This window comes from Neovison vison, chromosome X (assembly GCF_020171115.1).
Source record: "Neovison vison isolate M4711 chromosome X, ASM_NN_V1, whole genome shotgun sequence".
NCBI lineage: Eukaryota > Metazoa > Chordata > Mammalia > Carnivora > Mustelidae > Neogale > Neogale vison.
This window is the reverse complement of record NC_058105.1, coordinates 63,373,737-63,389,497: the sequence shown is the minus strand read 5'-3', so window position 1 is coordinate 63,389,497 and position 15,761 is coordinate 63,373,737. Positions and strand designations below refer to the sequence as shown.

The window sequence follows — 15,761 nt, the reverse complement described above, 5'->3', positions numbered from 1 at the left end:
GCGCATTGCCAGGTCCTGGATTCAGTGATTTGAGGTCTGATGGTCTGCACATGTCCACTGGGAGAGAGGAAACCACAAAGGGAAGAGAGACTAGAATCCAGAGGACTTTGGCTCCAGTTTGATCTTCCTCTACTTTCATTCTGTCTATTCAAAGGGGAAAAAGAAAAAAAATATATATATATATAAAATACACACATACACTTTCTCTTTCTTTCTTTCTTTGACTATAGATTCAGAAACGGTTTTTCTAATTTGGAGGTTTTCCTGCTTTCCCTCCTTGCTCTGTCCTCTGCACCCTCCCTCCCTCTCCCTCCCTAACTGAGCTCAGGTTGAAACTTTGCATTGCACATTCCCTTCACCCCCTCCTGGGATGGCTCTGAGCTCTCCGGCACTTGCCTTCTCTGTGGAAGCCTTGGTGCAGAGACCCGGGAAAAGAAAACTGCAAGACCCAAGAGAGGAGACTCAGCCTGAGTTGCTGGAAAAGGAGGGCAGAGAGGAGGAGAGAAAGAGAAGAGCCGCAAGGGAAAAGAGTCAGCAGCCCGGTAAGTATTCCTACCGCAGCCCCCAAACCCTGAGCCTGCTACCAGAGCATGCTGTCCTGCAAATCTCAGCTCCACTCCCGAAGCTGAGAGAGGGCTTCTAGCCCTCACTAGGACGCTTTGGTCCAGCTGGATGGTCACATTTGGGACCACGGAGACACCTCGGTCACTTGGCTATAGGGGAAGCTTCAGAGCTTCCAGGTTCAGTGCGTGTTGCTGTCGTTCATTTGCGGTGAAGGGGAGCTTCCCTGTGCGTTTGTGAAGTTACACTATGCATCCTCCCAGGTTTTGAGAGCCAGCTGGTAGCTGTTTCTCCGGATAGGAAGCAGGCAGGCATTTAGATTGGGGCGGGGGGATTCAGCCTCAGGGTCCAAAAGTCTCAAGAGAATAAGGATGGGCAAATTTGAAGAAGGACAGGAGACTTTTCCAGGACGCGATCTGGGTCCCTTTCTCCCCATCCGGGGGCCACAGGGGGTGTTGTGGGGAACTTGAATATACGCTTCCAAGGTTCCCAGAGAAGCAGCGGGGCCAGTCTACTCCAAGACAGGTATCAGTGAGAAGGGGACGCAGGAACTTCCAACCTCTGTCGAACCTCTGTCAAACTCTTGGTGTCTCTGTGTCCAGCAGAAAAGCGACCCAAGACCGAGCCCTCAGCAACTGCTTTCTCTGGCTATAGCAGCAGCGACAGTGATAACAACAGCTGCAAAAATCTGGAAGAGAAAGATGCTATCCAAATGGAACTTCAAGGATCTGAACTGTGGAAGAGATTCCATGACATTGGGACTGAGATGATCATTACAAAGGCTGGCAGGTTGGGCTCTGTACAAGATGTTCAAAGAACGCACACAGTAGGAAGTCATAAGATGCGGTGCCTCCAGCTTCATACTCTATATCTGTCCTTGTCATCCCACAGGTTTTAGAAAGTCACGGCCTCTCAATAAATCGCACTATTAGTGGCTCAGTTTTTCTTTCTTGTAGGCAGTGACTTCAAGAAATTCTCCTTAAAGCCTCACAGTTATCAGTGGACGAAAACCCAGCCTACCATCCCAACCTAGCCTGGGGTAATTTGAAGTGGGCTTTTTCTGCTTTCACCTTTTGCTTTGGGGCAGCATCACATCAGCCGGGTTATTATTTATGTATTTATTTATTTCTATCTTTTAATTTTATTTTTTTACATGAATCCTCTTAATTTCAGTCTTTCCCAAATCTGCCTTACAGAAAGTACCATTGACACTGAGGGCCCAGGCACAGTTTTTTTTTTTTTTTCTCTACTTTCTCTTACAAGGCTTTTTATTAGTGGTGATGGTAGGGAGTGGGGTGGACAAAGCCTTGTGGTAAGAATATTCTGCTCCACACAGCAATCCTGAAAGTGTACAATCAAGCATACAATCAACAATCTTTCTCCATGTAGCAAATATTATTCCTTGAATCTGTCCTATAATGAGGAAGGTATTGTGAATATCTTCATTTTTCCCTTGTCTCCCCACCCCATCCCACTCCAAATGTCTCTAAAAACACTAGGTCAGTGGCTATTTTCTTTCCCACAGGCGGATGTTCCCCTCTGTTCGAGTCAAAGTGAAAGGGCTGGACCCAGGGAAGAAGTACTATGTGGCCATCGACGTGGTGCCAGTAGATTCCAAGCGTTATAGGTAACCAGGCCAAAAGAAGGATACCCCAGACCAAGTCTGGGAATGAGGATACTTATGGAACCCGAGAATGTTATATGGAAAACTCTACCATGGGAGTGGTGGTGAAATTGCTCTCCTGTGGACTTTGGGAGTTGAATATTCTCACTCAAATGGAGGTTCAGACTAAGAGGAGCAGTCTTGCTTCTCTTTCCTCTCACTCCTGGAGCAGGCGCCAGTTTGTGTTTCAATGTACTCCACATCATTTGCCTATCCACCGCTCTGGCCTTGGCTGTGCCAGCTGCAGAGGGTATGGACTCAGGAAGTTAAGAAGTTGTTTGAAGGAATTTAGAGAGAAGTGACTGTGCTTCTGGGGCTGCACTGGGCTCTGGGTTGTGCTACTTTGGCATCAGAGTCCTGGAGTGATGTTCTGATTTATCATCTAATGCTAATTTAACAGTTACCATATTTAGGTGTATCATTTCTTCCTTCTTTAGCTTCTCTTCTGAAGTGGCAGCTGGGTCCTAGAAATTACAAATAACCTTTCTTTTTGAATCAGGCTCTCTAATAGAGCAGGCTAATAGTGTTCAAATTGATCTAAAGCCAAGAGGTCTCTCGGGCGTAGCATTCCAGGCGTGCAGCTATGCCAGCACTTGGCTTAGAGGCTATGGCGTTGTGCAGGAGCCACTCTTACTCAGGCTGTGAGCATTCCACTGAAGTGGATATCTAGCTTTTCTAAGAGAGAGCACGCATGATGCCCAGGGCTGGATTTGAGGGGCAAAGAGAAAGCACAGCTCAAGAGCCTACTGGAGATGCAGTTTGTAAATAGAACAAGTGGCTTGCTTCTTGCGTTTGAGCTGGCTTGGGAATGCAGTGCACAATTGAGTGGTTGATATTGGAAACAGGGTGAAATCAGCCCTGAGGCCTCATGGGCTAGAGTTGCAGGTGGTGTTCTGATGTGAAGCCTTGTTAGTGAAAGGGCTTTGAGGGCCACTGGCAGAGATGGAGGTGGGTTGGACAGACACCTTATGCTCTCTTTTGCTTTTTCTCTGACTCTGATGCTTCTGGCTTGAGCCATGAGGGTTTTTAAACTGTCTCTGCACAGCAAAGTGGATTAGATCAATTTCTGTGGTTGTTTCCGTGAGGAAATACAAACCAGACTCTGAAATCCCATGATGTTATACTTGCCCTGGAACTTCATTACATTTTAATGGCATGTGTTTGTATATGGTTTGCTTTTTATCTCTGAACGCCCTTTGGAAATCAAGTTGGATCTTCTTCTTTGGGATTAGGAGGCAAACCTTGGCCGGTGTCATTAGGACTAGATCCAGCAGGCTTACTCACATGCACCTGGCTTTGGCCCATTGCACCTAAAGCCACACACTCTGCTTTTTTTAGGTATGTGTACCACAGCTCACAGTGGATGGTAGCTGGGAATACAGACCACTCATGCATTACTTCCAGGTTCTATGTTCACCCACACTCACCCTGCTCTGGAGACACCTGGATGCAGCAGATCATCAGCTTTGATTGCTTGAAACTCACCAACAATGAGATGGATGACAAAGGCCATGTAAGTGTTTGAAATCCTTTGTCTTGAGGAGGGGATGGAGGTGTCAAGGCATCATCAGCCTGCATGTTACCCTGGAGAGGTGTAAAATGCTTCTCCCGGGTGGTCTTTAGGAACTGTTCAAGTTCTGGGCTTGTGACCAAAGTAGCTCCTATGACCTTTGTTTGGCATCTGAGAGTGCTGGGGTTTGGGAAGGGTGAATGAAAGGAGTTTGAAGATCAAATGAGATTTGTTTAAGCCATAAATCCTGGTCTGAGAGTGTGGAAGGGAATGCACTTTGTGGAGTTCTCTTGCATCTCAGACTCCAGGGCAATCGCTGTGGGCTCTGATTGCCTTCTCCTAGATGAGCACCTTCTGTCTGGCATGGTATGACAGAAATCCCCTCCACAACTCACTTGTGAAAGAGGTTATTTATAGGTTACCTGGATCTGAGCCTTATTCTCATATGCATCTTCCCCCTGCCATGCCTGGTCTTGCCCTGGGCCAGCCACAAATAAAGAGAGGGAGGACCCCAGGATTAAGAAGTGGGGTATGTCCTATGGCTCCCCTTCAGTTAACATAAGCCCAGGGAACTTCTAGCAGGCAGTCAGATCCAGGGGACATCACATGGTTGTCCACACTTAGAAGCAAGAAAGGGTCTCATCTGGAAATGGAATCATGGCTGCCTATTGTTGCTGTGATACTCCTATCTGGAAACCTCTTAGCCTTGAGCATGTCTGTCCAGAACTAAGTGTCAAAGAAAAGTCCTTGTGTGTGGCTAACCTATCCTTTCTGGTTTAGCCTCACTTTTGCATGTGGGCATGTTGGGGGTGCCAATGAGAGGAAACCAGTGTTGTAGAGGGGAAGCCACTTTCTAGGAAAACACTTGATGATTTGTCCTCCAGATCATTCTGCAGTCCATGCATAAGTACAAGCCTCGTGTGCATGTGGTGGAACAGGACAGCAAGGTTGACCTGTCCAGGATTCAGTCCCTACCCACTGAAGGGGTTAAAACATTCTCCTTTAAAGAAACGGAGTTCACCACAGTGACAGCTTACCAAAACCAGCAGGTAAGGGCAACTTGATCCTGGGAAAGCAGAGCTGTCTCCAGAGGGACTTTCTGGATGGCAGCAAGCTGCACTATATGGATTGAATTTTCCACAACTAAAAAAATATTATAGTCATATTGCATTGTCATCAAAGCAAATTTGATTATGAATTGTGTGGAAAAGGAGAAAAGAGAAAGGAAAGCAGAACAAAGTGCCAGGGGAGAAAGGAGGTAACCATTCCAAATTCAACTTAACAATATGCTTGTATTAATTGAATGTGCCAAATTACACATTGAAGTGTTTTGTGGTTGTTGTAACCATTAAAAGCAATGGTGAGTGTTATTACTGAGGGTACTGACTTAATCTTTTTCTCTCTTCTTCTTTTTTTTAATCTATAGATTACCAAACTGAAAATAGACAGGAATCCTTTTGCGAAAGGTTTTAGAGATTCTAGAAGAAGTAGGTAAGCAACATAACAATCATATCTAATATTTATATAGCACTTTCCACAAGTATTACAGATAAGGTAACTGTGGCTCAGAGACTCCGAGGTCCTAAGTTTTGTAACTGGTACGTAGTTGGAAAAGAATGTAGTGTTTTGTCTCTAAAATCTCGCCTCCTCTTTTCCTCTCCCAATCCACTTTCAAGATTATCATATGATCTCCCTGATATGAGGAATTTGAGAGGCAGAGTAGGGGGTTTGCAGGGTAAGGGAAGGAAAAAATGAAACAAGATGGGATCGGGAGGGAGACAAACTGTAAAAGACTCTCAATCTCCTCCTACCCACTTAAGCCCCCATGTTGCATCACCACTCCCTCATATCAGGGAGATCATATGATAGTTGTCTTTCTCCACTTGACTTATTTCGCTAAGCATGATACGCTCTAGTTCCATCCATGTTGTCACAAATGGCAAGATTTCGTTTCTTTTGATGGCTGCATAGTATTCTATTGTGTCTCACAAAACAGAGGGTTGCTGGTAGGAGGGGGTTAGGGAGAGGATGGTCGCCTTATGGTCACTGGGGAGGGTATGTGATATGGTGAGTGCTGTGAAGTGTGTAAGCCTGAGGATTCTCGACCTGTACCCCTGGGGCAAATATTATATATCCATTAAAATAATTAAAACAAAGATATCACTTATTCTAGATACCTGAGGTTTTTATTCAGGGAATTATTACTGTGAATTTTATTCAGCAGTCTGGCTATAAAAGAATTATATTTCAGATATTGACCCCTAAAAACTGTATTAAGATAACTTAAAAGTTTACATAAATCATTATTTTAAGGAATTGAATTCTGGACTTGCTGAAAGTTGAATCTATTTTTCAGGGTTATATTGGATAGGCTTTTAGAGATCTACCCGTGGAGGCCTTCTGCTACTCTGGATTTTAAAACTTTTGGTGCAGACACACAATGTAAGAAAAGTTTTATTAATGTTTACTTTTAAATGTTAATGAAGTAACAATAGTCAGAGCCTCTGTAGTAAATATTATACAAGGGGATAAGTTCCTGCCAGAGAATGTGGGTTTACAAGAAAGTTGGTGTATATTTAACTTGATGAGAAAGTAAGAGGCAAAAAGAGGGGGGAACTGGCATGAAGGAGAAGAACAGAGCCGCGGTAATGGTGGATTTATTGACTTCAGTCTTCTTAAGTTATCACATATCCTGAGATCTCCAAATCTCACCTGGATTCTTCAGCAACTCACTATCTCACATTCTTTGGAATCTGCCTGTGGTACATGTATGGCCTTATTTGCAAATACATTAGATATCGAAATAAATATGTTTCTCATAAACTTTCCACACATGTTAAAATGACATCCATTAAATTTTACCATCACTTAGTTCTAATTTTCCTTTTACTGTAAGTAAGGAAAATAAATATTGAAAACAACACTAAGTCATCACAATTAGTTTAATTGCCACAAGCATTAAAAATATTTGCAAGGTAGTTTTTATCAGGTAATGCATTACATGATTAAATAATAATAATAATTAGACAATGCAAGCTTTCTGGTAGAAGAATGTATACCTTCATGTCTCTGGTGTTTAATAATAAATAAAAGAGTATTTGCAAACAACATATAATTATTTTACTGCTTTTGTCTTTACTCTAAAATTTGTTTGTCTTAGGACATTAAAGCAAGTTTATAAATACTGGAGAAAATCATCAACATTTATTTGATCTGTTTTCAATGTTATAGTAGTTAGTAGTATATAAAATTCAACCTAAATAAACTTATTTACATAAGTTTTACATAAGTTTAAATAAGTTTATTTAGGTTGAATTTTATATACTACTAACTACTATAACATTGAAAACAGATCAACTCTAATAATTATTTGGTAAAATATTTCACTGTATTGATTGTATTAATTTGGTTTACAAAGTTGCATAGAAAAATATGAACACTTTAACTAATAGCATCTAGGCAGCATGCTTTTAAAATATCCAGGTCAACATGAAGTGCACTAAAACAAAACAAAACAAACAAAAAACCGACAATGATCATTAATTCATTAATTGATAACTTAAAATACAGTTTTCTTAATTACTGAAATGTCCAGATTGCTCTCAAGTTCCAAAGAAAAGGGGTACCATTTTTCAAATGACTTTAGAGTATTTAATTATAAAAGACATTTGCCACCTTGTTAATAAAGAATTAGGCTATGCTTACATAAAATAGTGAAGAAAAACAACAGACACACACACACACAAAAGAAACCATCAAGTTTAGTCAAAATTTTAAAATTCAAACATGAAAATAAGGTGTAAAGTCTAGATTTTCATGGACTTTATAACTATCCCTAACTTTAGTAGATGCTAGGCAAACATAAAAGGTCACTTGACGTTACTATGAACTTTTTATTTTTACTTTTTTACCTAAAAATTATCTTTAGCAAGTGCACTTAAATGTTAGTTTATAAAGATTATTTTCATGTGCTCCAATATTTTTATAAGAATGAAGCTTTTTATTGAATCCCAACCAATTTGTTTAATTTAATCAAATACTCATTTTTGTAAATTTTTTAAAACTAATTTTTTTTAAATTTGTAAGATATAATTGGCTCTGGGTACTATTTATTTAGGCATCTTTTGTAATTAATTGGATAAATGTCCAAGTGCCTAGCACAGCTCTTGTGCATAGTGAATGCTCAGTACATAATACATAATTGTAGTGCTAAAAGTAATAATGGTCCTTGTAAAGATATCATTTTCAACTTTGGTCAGAGGAATGAGCATATTCTTTCCCAAAGAAGTTAAAAGAAGTGTGAACTTGTGAAAAAGAATGATATTTGTGGTCCTTAGTACTCATTTATTAGGAACATCAAGTTCATCGTTCATTGACTGACTTATTATTCACAGGTGGAAGCAGTGGCTCATCTCCAGTGACCTCTAGTGGAGGGGCTCCCTCTCCTCTGAACTCCTTGCTTTTTCCAACTTGCTCTCTGCCTACATTTCACTTACCTACAGGCTCCCTTGGAATGCCCTGTCCAGAGGTGTACCTGCACAATATCAACCTGCCCCTTTGCTACAAGATTTGCCCAACTAATTTTTGGCAACAGCAGCCCCTTATCTTGCCTTCTCCTGAAAGACTAGCAAGTAGCAACAGTTCTCAGTATTTAGCCCCTCTCATGATGGAAGTTTCCATGTTCTCTTCTCTGGGGATCACCAGTTCAAAAAACAGTTCATTTCAAGACTTAAGTGAGCAGTGTCTACAGGCACCTAATTCTTCCAGTCAAATGTTGTATGGATTACAGGCACCTGGAAGTATTTTATCACCAAACCCCATTGTCCAGGAAACAATTGGTTGTTCTTTCCATCCTTCCTATGGTTTTTATAGGTACAATTTCTCAGTGCCATCTAAACTGGTAAATGCTGCCAACCATCTCAAAGTCAAAGTGAAGAATGACAATAACCAAGTTTCTTTTAGAGAAGGCAAATGCAGCCATGCTCATTGGTACCCAACAATCAATCATTGCCTTTAATGGAATAATCACATTCCTAAACCAATTACACATAAGCATGTATTTTCTTTATTTGTAGCCAAAGAAAGGTCAAGAGCTTTTGGGTTTTAAAAGTTTTATTATCAGAGGTATTTCTGTTATGCATTTAAAGTGCCTTATCAGATGTTCATAAGAGGTTGCTATAGGTCAAATATGACCTGTAACAATCTCTGATTACAGTAGCCTTGGGCCTCAAAATAAGATAGTCAATAAATATTATTTGATGAGATAGACTATGGGTGAAAATTGACTCCAGATGAAGCCTTTAATTACAGTGAAGTCAGTTTACCATGTCAGCTGCCTCTTACATATTGATAATGACCAAAAGAAGTTGGATTTAATTCATGTGAAAGCAGCAAAGCAATTTTAGTTTTATCTATGAAAATTATATTTATTGTAATTCTCTAGTAATTGTAGAAAAATCATTGTTCACTTGCCTACTTTTATACTTTATTGTTGGAGAAGCTACTAATCTCAATTCTAAGTTACAAATAAGGACAGGAATTTTCAAACAGTAATTATTGCAACCTAAAAATCATTTAATCCTGAAGGAAAACAAAGATTAAATAAAAAACAAAATATTCTAAATAAATTTGATCTTTCGTTTCTTTTTATTTTTTGGATCATTCCCAGGTGAAGCTTATTTACTTATTCTTTTAACAAACCTGGTGTTTTATACAGTTTACTAAAACAAATTATTGTAGTTCTCCTAGAAGACTAATAAATTATTATTTAAAGGGAGATAATACATTTGAATCCATAAATATGAAAATATCATTACTTTGGTATAGTTTAATTCCACTCTTGTGAGTCAGTCATGGTAAATTGGACTAGACAAAAAGTAGCATAAATGAGATTTTTATTTTAGTTTATGAAGTTGAAATGTTTCCTTTCACTCGTTTCTAAGTTTTCTGGAAAAAATTGTTAAGTATATTGGGGCACCTGGGTGGCTTTGTGGGTTAAGCCTCTGCCTTTGGCTCAGGTCATGATCTCGGGTCCTGGGATCAAGCCCTGGGTCAGGCTCTCTGCTCAGCAGGAAGCCTGCCACCCACCACCCGCCACCTGCCTCTCTGCCTACTTGTAATCTCTCCCTCTCTCTGTCAAATAAATAAATAAAATCTTAAAAAATCGTTAAGTATAACCTACATATAACTTGTATATCTTTAAAATAAATCAAATTTAAGTTTTTATGCCACTAGCTCTATAATTTATTAAGCCAAGGTGCTTCACATTACAATGGTTTGGCTTGACATTTCTCAAACTAACCAAATTTCTAAACTGCTTTTTGTAACTTTCCAACACATATTAGGAAGAGCATATTATTATTTAATTTTTCTCAAAATGGTTACTCCCTTTTAAGTGTATCTTACAAATGTGCCTTCCTATGTATGCATTAAAATTATATTCCCCTTTACTTCTGGGAATAGGGATAGAACAGCACATGGTTTCATTTAAACTGAATATTCTAGTCAAGATGAAATATTATTTGTAGCCCAAACTAACTGGACACCTATTTTAAAAGTCTGAGGCAGGAAATCTCTACTACCCAGGGTTATCCATACTAAACCTGGGTTCATCAAATTATGGATTGAAGTAGCAAGTACATTTTATTTCTGTCTACTCCAAAATAGGTTGCTGTTAAAATAAATTACAATTTTTAAAGCAGAAACTCCCATATCAAAGTATAATGAAACTTAGTCTGATGGCTTATATGGCAGATACTTGGTAATTAATGACAGAAAGTATTTAACTGAAAAATCCAGAAAATCTCTGGGTTACTTTTTAATAATTATTTAGGAGAAGGCATTAATTTTGTATCCATTCAAGTATATGTAGCCCATGATTTATATTTCAGATAATTTTGTTATATATTAGCAATTTAAAATTGATAATAAAGAACTATATTGGTAAAGATGATTAATATAAAAGTGTAAAAGTTTAAGTGTTGGAATCTAAACATCTATTTTAAGTTGTTTTGTATAATGTTTATAAATTGTCAGTTCATATGGATGGGACTGGAAGAGATTATGCTGAGTGAAATAAGTCAAGCAGAGAGAGTCAATTATCATATGGTTTCACTTATTTGTGGAGCATAACAAATAGCATGGAGGCAAAGGGGTGTTAGAGAGGAGAAGGGAGTTGGGGTAAATTGGAAGGGGAGGTGAATCATGAGACTATGGACTCTGAAAAACAATCTGAGGGGTTTGAAGTGGCGGGGGGGTGGTGGGAGGTTGGGGTACCAGGGGGTGGGTATGATAGAGGGCATGGATTGCATGGAGCACTGGGTGTGGTGAAAAAATAATGAATACTGTTTTTCTGAAAATAAATAAATTGAAACAAAAAAATTGTCAGTTCATAGTTTTTTTTTAAAGATTTTATTTACTTATTTGACAGAGAGAGATCACAAGCAGACAGAGAGGGAAATAGAGGGAAGCAGGCTCCCTGCTGAGCAGAGAGCCCGATGCAGGACTCGATCCCAGGACCCCGAGATCATGACCCAAGCCAAAGGCAGCGGCTTAACCCACTGAGCCACCCAGGTGCCCTGTCAGTTCATAGTTTTAATTGGATAAGTAACCAAGAGAAAAGCTTCATTGAAAATTAGACTTGGAAGAGACCTCAAGAAGTTCAGTAAGCAGTCCCCTACTTTCTGAACAAGTTACTTATCTGCAGGAAGCTGTTAGTAACTTTAATTGATGCATAATTAACATTTAGTGTCCTTACTATTTTATACTGAATAAATTCTTACTCCTTAATAAGATAGTGTGAAACTTGAGTAACTTGGTAAATTGAGGTTATGGCTATGGGATAAAAACCAAAATACTGTAGAATACTATTAATTTCAACTGAATCAAATAAATATTATTCTTGCTTTTAAAAAACTACAAAAATCAAAAGCCACTCTTGATTAGACAAGGTGTGAAATAGTTAGTAGTTAGTAAATGAAAGTAGGCAAATGATACTTAATAGCTATCCAAGTCTAATAACTAAAACTGCTATTTTCATCTGCTTTTATCATATATGTATGTATATATATATCCCTTCCCCCTTTTAAAAGAAAACATCTTAATTTAGCTGACCAAACATATAAAACCTGATTCTTAACCTCACCTGGCAATATGACTTACCCCAAGTAAATCTAGAGAAAATAAACTTTTCATCAACTTTGTAAAATCTGTACATTGGATAGGTAAATAAATAGAAGTTACTTTACTTTCACACAGCTCTGAGTCGAGCCTAGCACTGTAGTCAGATTCCCTTGTCAGCAAGGTTCTATTTTGTGGAATAATCAGTCAATCTGAAATCAAAGACTTTCTTTCTTTTCTTTTTTTAAGGACTTTATTTGAGCCTAGTTGCAGAACACATGTTTAAGTAGATAAATTATTAATTACATTTTAAAGACCAATATACAACTTTAGATAAAATAGCCTAGAACATCAAAACTATTATTTCTTTTCATTAAATAGAAGAGATAAACCCTCTGGACATTACATCTTGAAGTCCAATATGTAACTTTGGATTACATAATATTAGAGTTTTCAAACATTAATATCATTGTTCCTATTCACTGTAATACAAAATTTGAAAGTTATATTTTCTCCAAGCTATGAAGGTAAATATTTATGATATTTCACTGCTGTTAGGCATGGGTTCTACATGTGGTCTGGAAATGGACATGACTTTATTTTTCTTTTATGAGTTTGAAGTGTATGTCATGAAAAGAAATGCACAATTGGGAAAAAAAAGAAAGAAGTACACAAACAGAATTAGCAAGTTATAGTCAGTGAATCACTCTGAATGATCAGAATCCTATGTGCTGACAACTTGACAAGGTGCGCCTGGTGAATAAAAATAAACACGTGTATTGGACATTATGGAAAATTTCCCTTTCAATTTCCTAATAATTAATCTTGGGAAAAATGATGGTGTACATAAGGCAGACAACATATATATTTTAAGTGTTATTAGTAATGCTAAGTCTGCCATCATTGAAATAAACTTTTTGTATAAATACTTTAAATATGTTTTACAAAAATCTACAAACATGCTGATGACAAATTTAGATGCTTTCAGACAATAGAGTTATATGTCCAGGTATATAGTAGGGTTATATATAGTTGTTATCTCCTCACTAAATCTCAATTAGAAATATTTTCCTTATCTGAATATGAAATTTAACAAATTACAGAGATCACATTGTAATTTATAAAATCAGTAGAGTTTTAGTTTAGTTTTGTTTTAAATGATTTGTACTGTTTCTTTTTCTTCTTTCTCTTCTCAAAAAGAGGTACCAGAAAGAATACCTACTCATTGCATACTTATACTATTATTATATATATTTAAGTGGAAAGGCAGATTTAAATATGCTTAGAAATATCTAAATGCATGTGCTGTATTTTGTTAATTGAATCGACAGGGTGGGAGTACAATGTTTTAACTATAATTTACAGATATGTTGCCTTTGTGTTGAAAAATCTTCAATTAACCAAAATAAGAAAAATATTCTGATACAGCACCAGTTTGCCAGTTGATTTCACTGGAATTTAACATGTTTATTGGATCAGTTTAAAACAAGCCAAATGCATACCTTAGGCATTGGTGGCAGTTGCTTTGATATAAGTGCCTTCATATACATTTAAACTTCTTAGGTTTGGTTTCCAACTAAATGATAATTTGTATTAAAACTGTGTAAATAAACATGGTTTAGATTACAACATAAAACAGAATAAATAGATATATAGAACATTGGAAGCATATTCAGTATTAAAACTATTTACATGTGTAGTCTGGCCAACTTTTGACATGCTGTTTCAATAAAATATTGAGAGGAAAAAGACTAGTATCATTTCCTGTCAAAGTTTCAAATGTTCATGTTTACAAATTTGTACTTCACATCAGTATGTAACCACACATTATACTGAGCAGATGTACAAAACATAGCTATGGGAGATTTCTATTTTGTTGAAATGTATACATGTATACTAGATTTATTTTTAAGTACCTAAAAGAGTTAAAAATATTAAATATAACAGAAAAGCTTGAAATGAGTACAAGTTGTATCATTAAACTCTTTTATCCAATTATATATTTGCTGTTAAACATGACAGAATTTTGATTTTGGATTTAGATCACATATTTTGTACATGAAAATTAAAGTAGAATGTGGTAGTTTAGCTATAGAAAATGGTATGAATAATTCAAAATTTTGCTAGAACAAAACAGGAGTAAAATCATGCTTTCATACTGGATAAAAATTAATGTCTTCAAAAAAATTAATGTCTTCAAATTAAATATTTTTTGCTTGAAAATTCAGTCTATATTCCATTTTTTACAGTCATTTTGGGGGAAATATTGATGTTTTAGGATTTTACCTTCCTTTAAATATTGTCTGAAATTGAGTTTTTATATTTCGGCATGTGAATATATTGTGATCTCTTACCAACTACTCTAATGCCTAATCATTCTCCTTTTTCTATTTTATTGAATGCTTAAAATTTTAGGAAAAATTATCCCATAGAAATACCAACAAATAAAAATTTAAAGGAAGCATAATTTCTTAGTAAGACCCAAATTCAAGTGACAAAGTTACTCATTACTGAACTTCCATAGATATTGCATCTGGCTTAAAAGGAATTCATGGACAGTCCAAATACTTAGCTACATTAATAGGTGTTTTATAAAACTCAGGTTAGATTCTCTTCAAACAATGATTCCAGGAAGAAGAAAGACATATTTGGCAAAGATACCATCGCTTTGAAACTAGTCACCATGATTCTTTTCTGTAGTTGTAACATTCATGAGGTGGGGGTAAAGATGAGGTGTCACATTTCAAAAAGGCTCTGTGGGCCCTAGCACCACACAAAGACTCTATAGGCCCTAGCATCACACAGCACCACACCTTAATTTTTATAGTAAAATCCAACAGTTCTTAGGTGTGCTGAATCAGGGCACTTTCTTTTTTCTTTTTTTTTTTTTTAAGATTTTATTTATTTATTTGACAGAGAGAGATCACAAGTAGGCAGAGAGGCAGGCAGAGAGAGAGAGGAAGAAGCAGGCTCTCCGCTGAGCAGAGAGACTGATGTGGGACTCGATCCCAGGACCCTGAGATCATGACCTGAGCCAAAGGCAGGGGCTCAACCCACCGAGCCACCCAGGCACCCTGAATCAGGGCACTTTCTTTGATCTCCTGACTAGTCAGGACGCAGAGCCTTCCAGTGGGTAGAAGGGGTAAAGATCCCAGCTGCTATTCACAAAAGAGTGAAACTTCACACACACACGTTATGCTATATTTTAGTTGAGTTGTTCGTATGCTTGTGTCTCCTTCTGGACTTTGACTGAGGGGAATAATAGTATTTTTAAATAACATTTGTTTTCCAACTTTTAAAAGTTTATAATTACATTATCAAAAATTTAAAAAAAACACATAAAAAGAAAATGACACAAAAAGATCCATAATCACAATGTATAGTTTGAACTCTAGTCATTGTATATGTCCACACACACTGAACATATTTTTTAAAGTGTTTGAGGTTTTTGATGCTTTTTGACACAACATTGATATCTACCAGTTCAAGGTCCCAAAACTATGAGTAGTTTGATAACCAAGGATATAATAAACTGGAAACGTCTGGGTAGCTCAGTTGGTTAAGCATCTGCCTTCAGCTCAGGTGGTGATCAAGAGGTACTGGGATTGAGCCCCACATCCAGGCCCAGGTCAGGTTCCCTGCTCAATAAGGAGCCTGCTTCTCCCTTCCACTGTGCTGCTCCCAGTGCTTGTGCTGTCTTGCACAATCTCTCTCTCCCTTGCTCAAATAAATAAAATCTCTCTTTTTTTTTAAAAGAAGATACTAAATCAAATTAACATTATAAAATGTAATCCTGTTTTCACAGGGCTAATTTTTCTTAAAAGACAAAAATGGCAACTGGCCTCTGGATAAAGATGTTAGAATTAAAATATTGCATTCCCTTAATGCTGACTTAAAAATTAGAAACTA

The 15,761-nt window shown here is 37.4% G+C and overlaps 1 protein-coding gene across 1 annotated transcript; it reads left to right on the top strand.

The window, feature by feature from the left end:
• Positions 1 to 370: 370 nt before the first annotated feature.
• Positions 371 to 8,751, top strand: TBX22 (T-box transcription factor 22). Its single transcript, XM_044235309.1, has 8 exons — positions 371 to 542; positions 1,164 to 1,350; positions 2,087 to 2,188; positions 3,563 to 3,737; positions 4,619 to 4,783; positions 5,161 to 5,225; positions 6,091 to 6,176; positions 8,129 to 8,751. The coding sequence occupies exons 1-8, from the start codon at positions 371 to 373 to the stop codon at positions 8,749 to 8,751; spliced, it is 1,575 nt and encodes a 524-aa protein (XP_044091244.1).
• Positions 8,752 to 15,761: the final 7,010 nt, after the last annotated feature.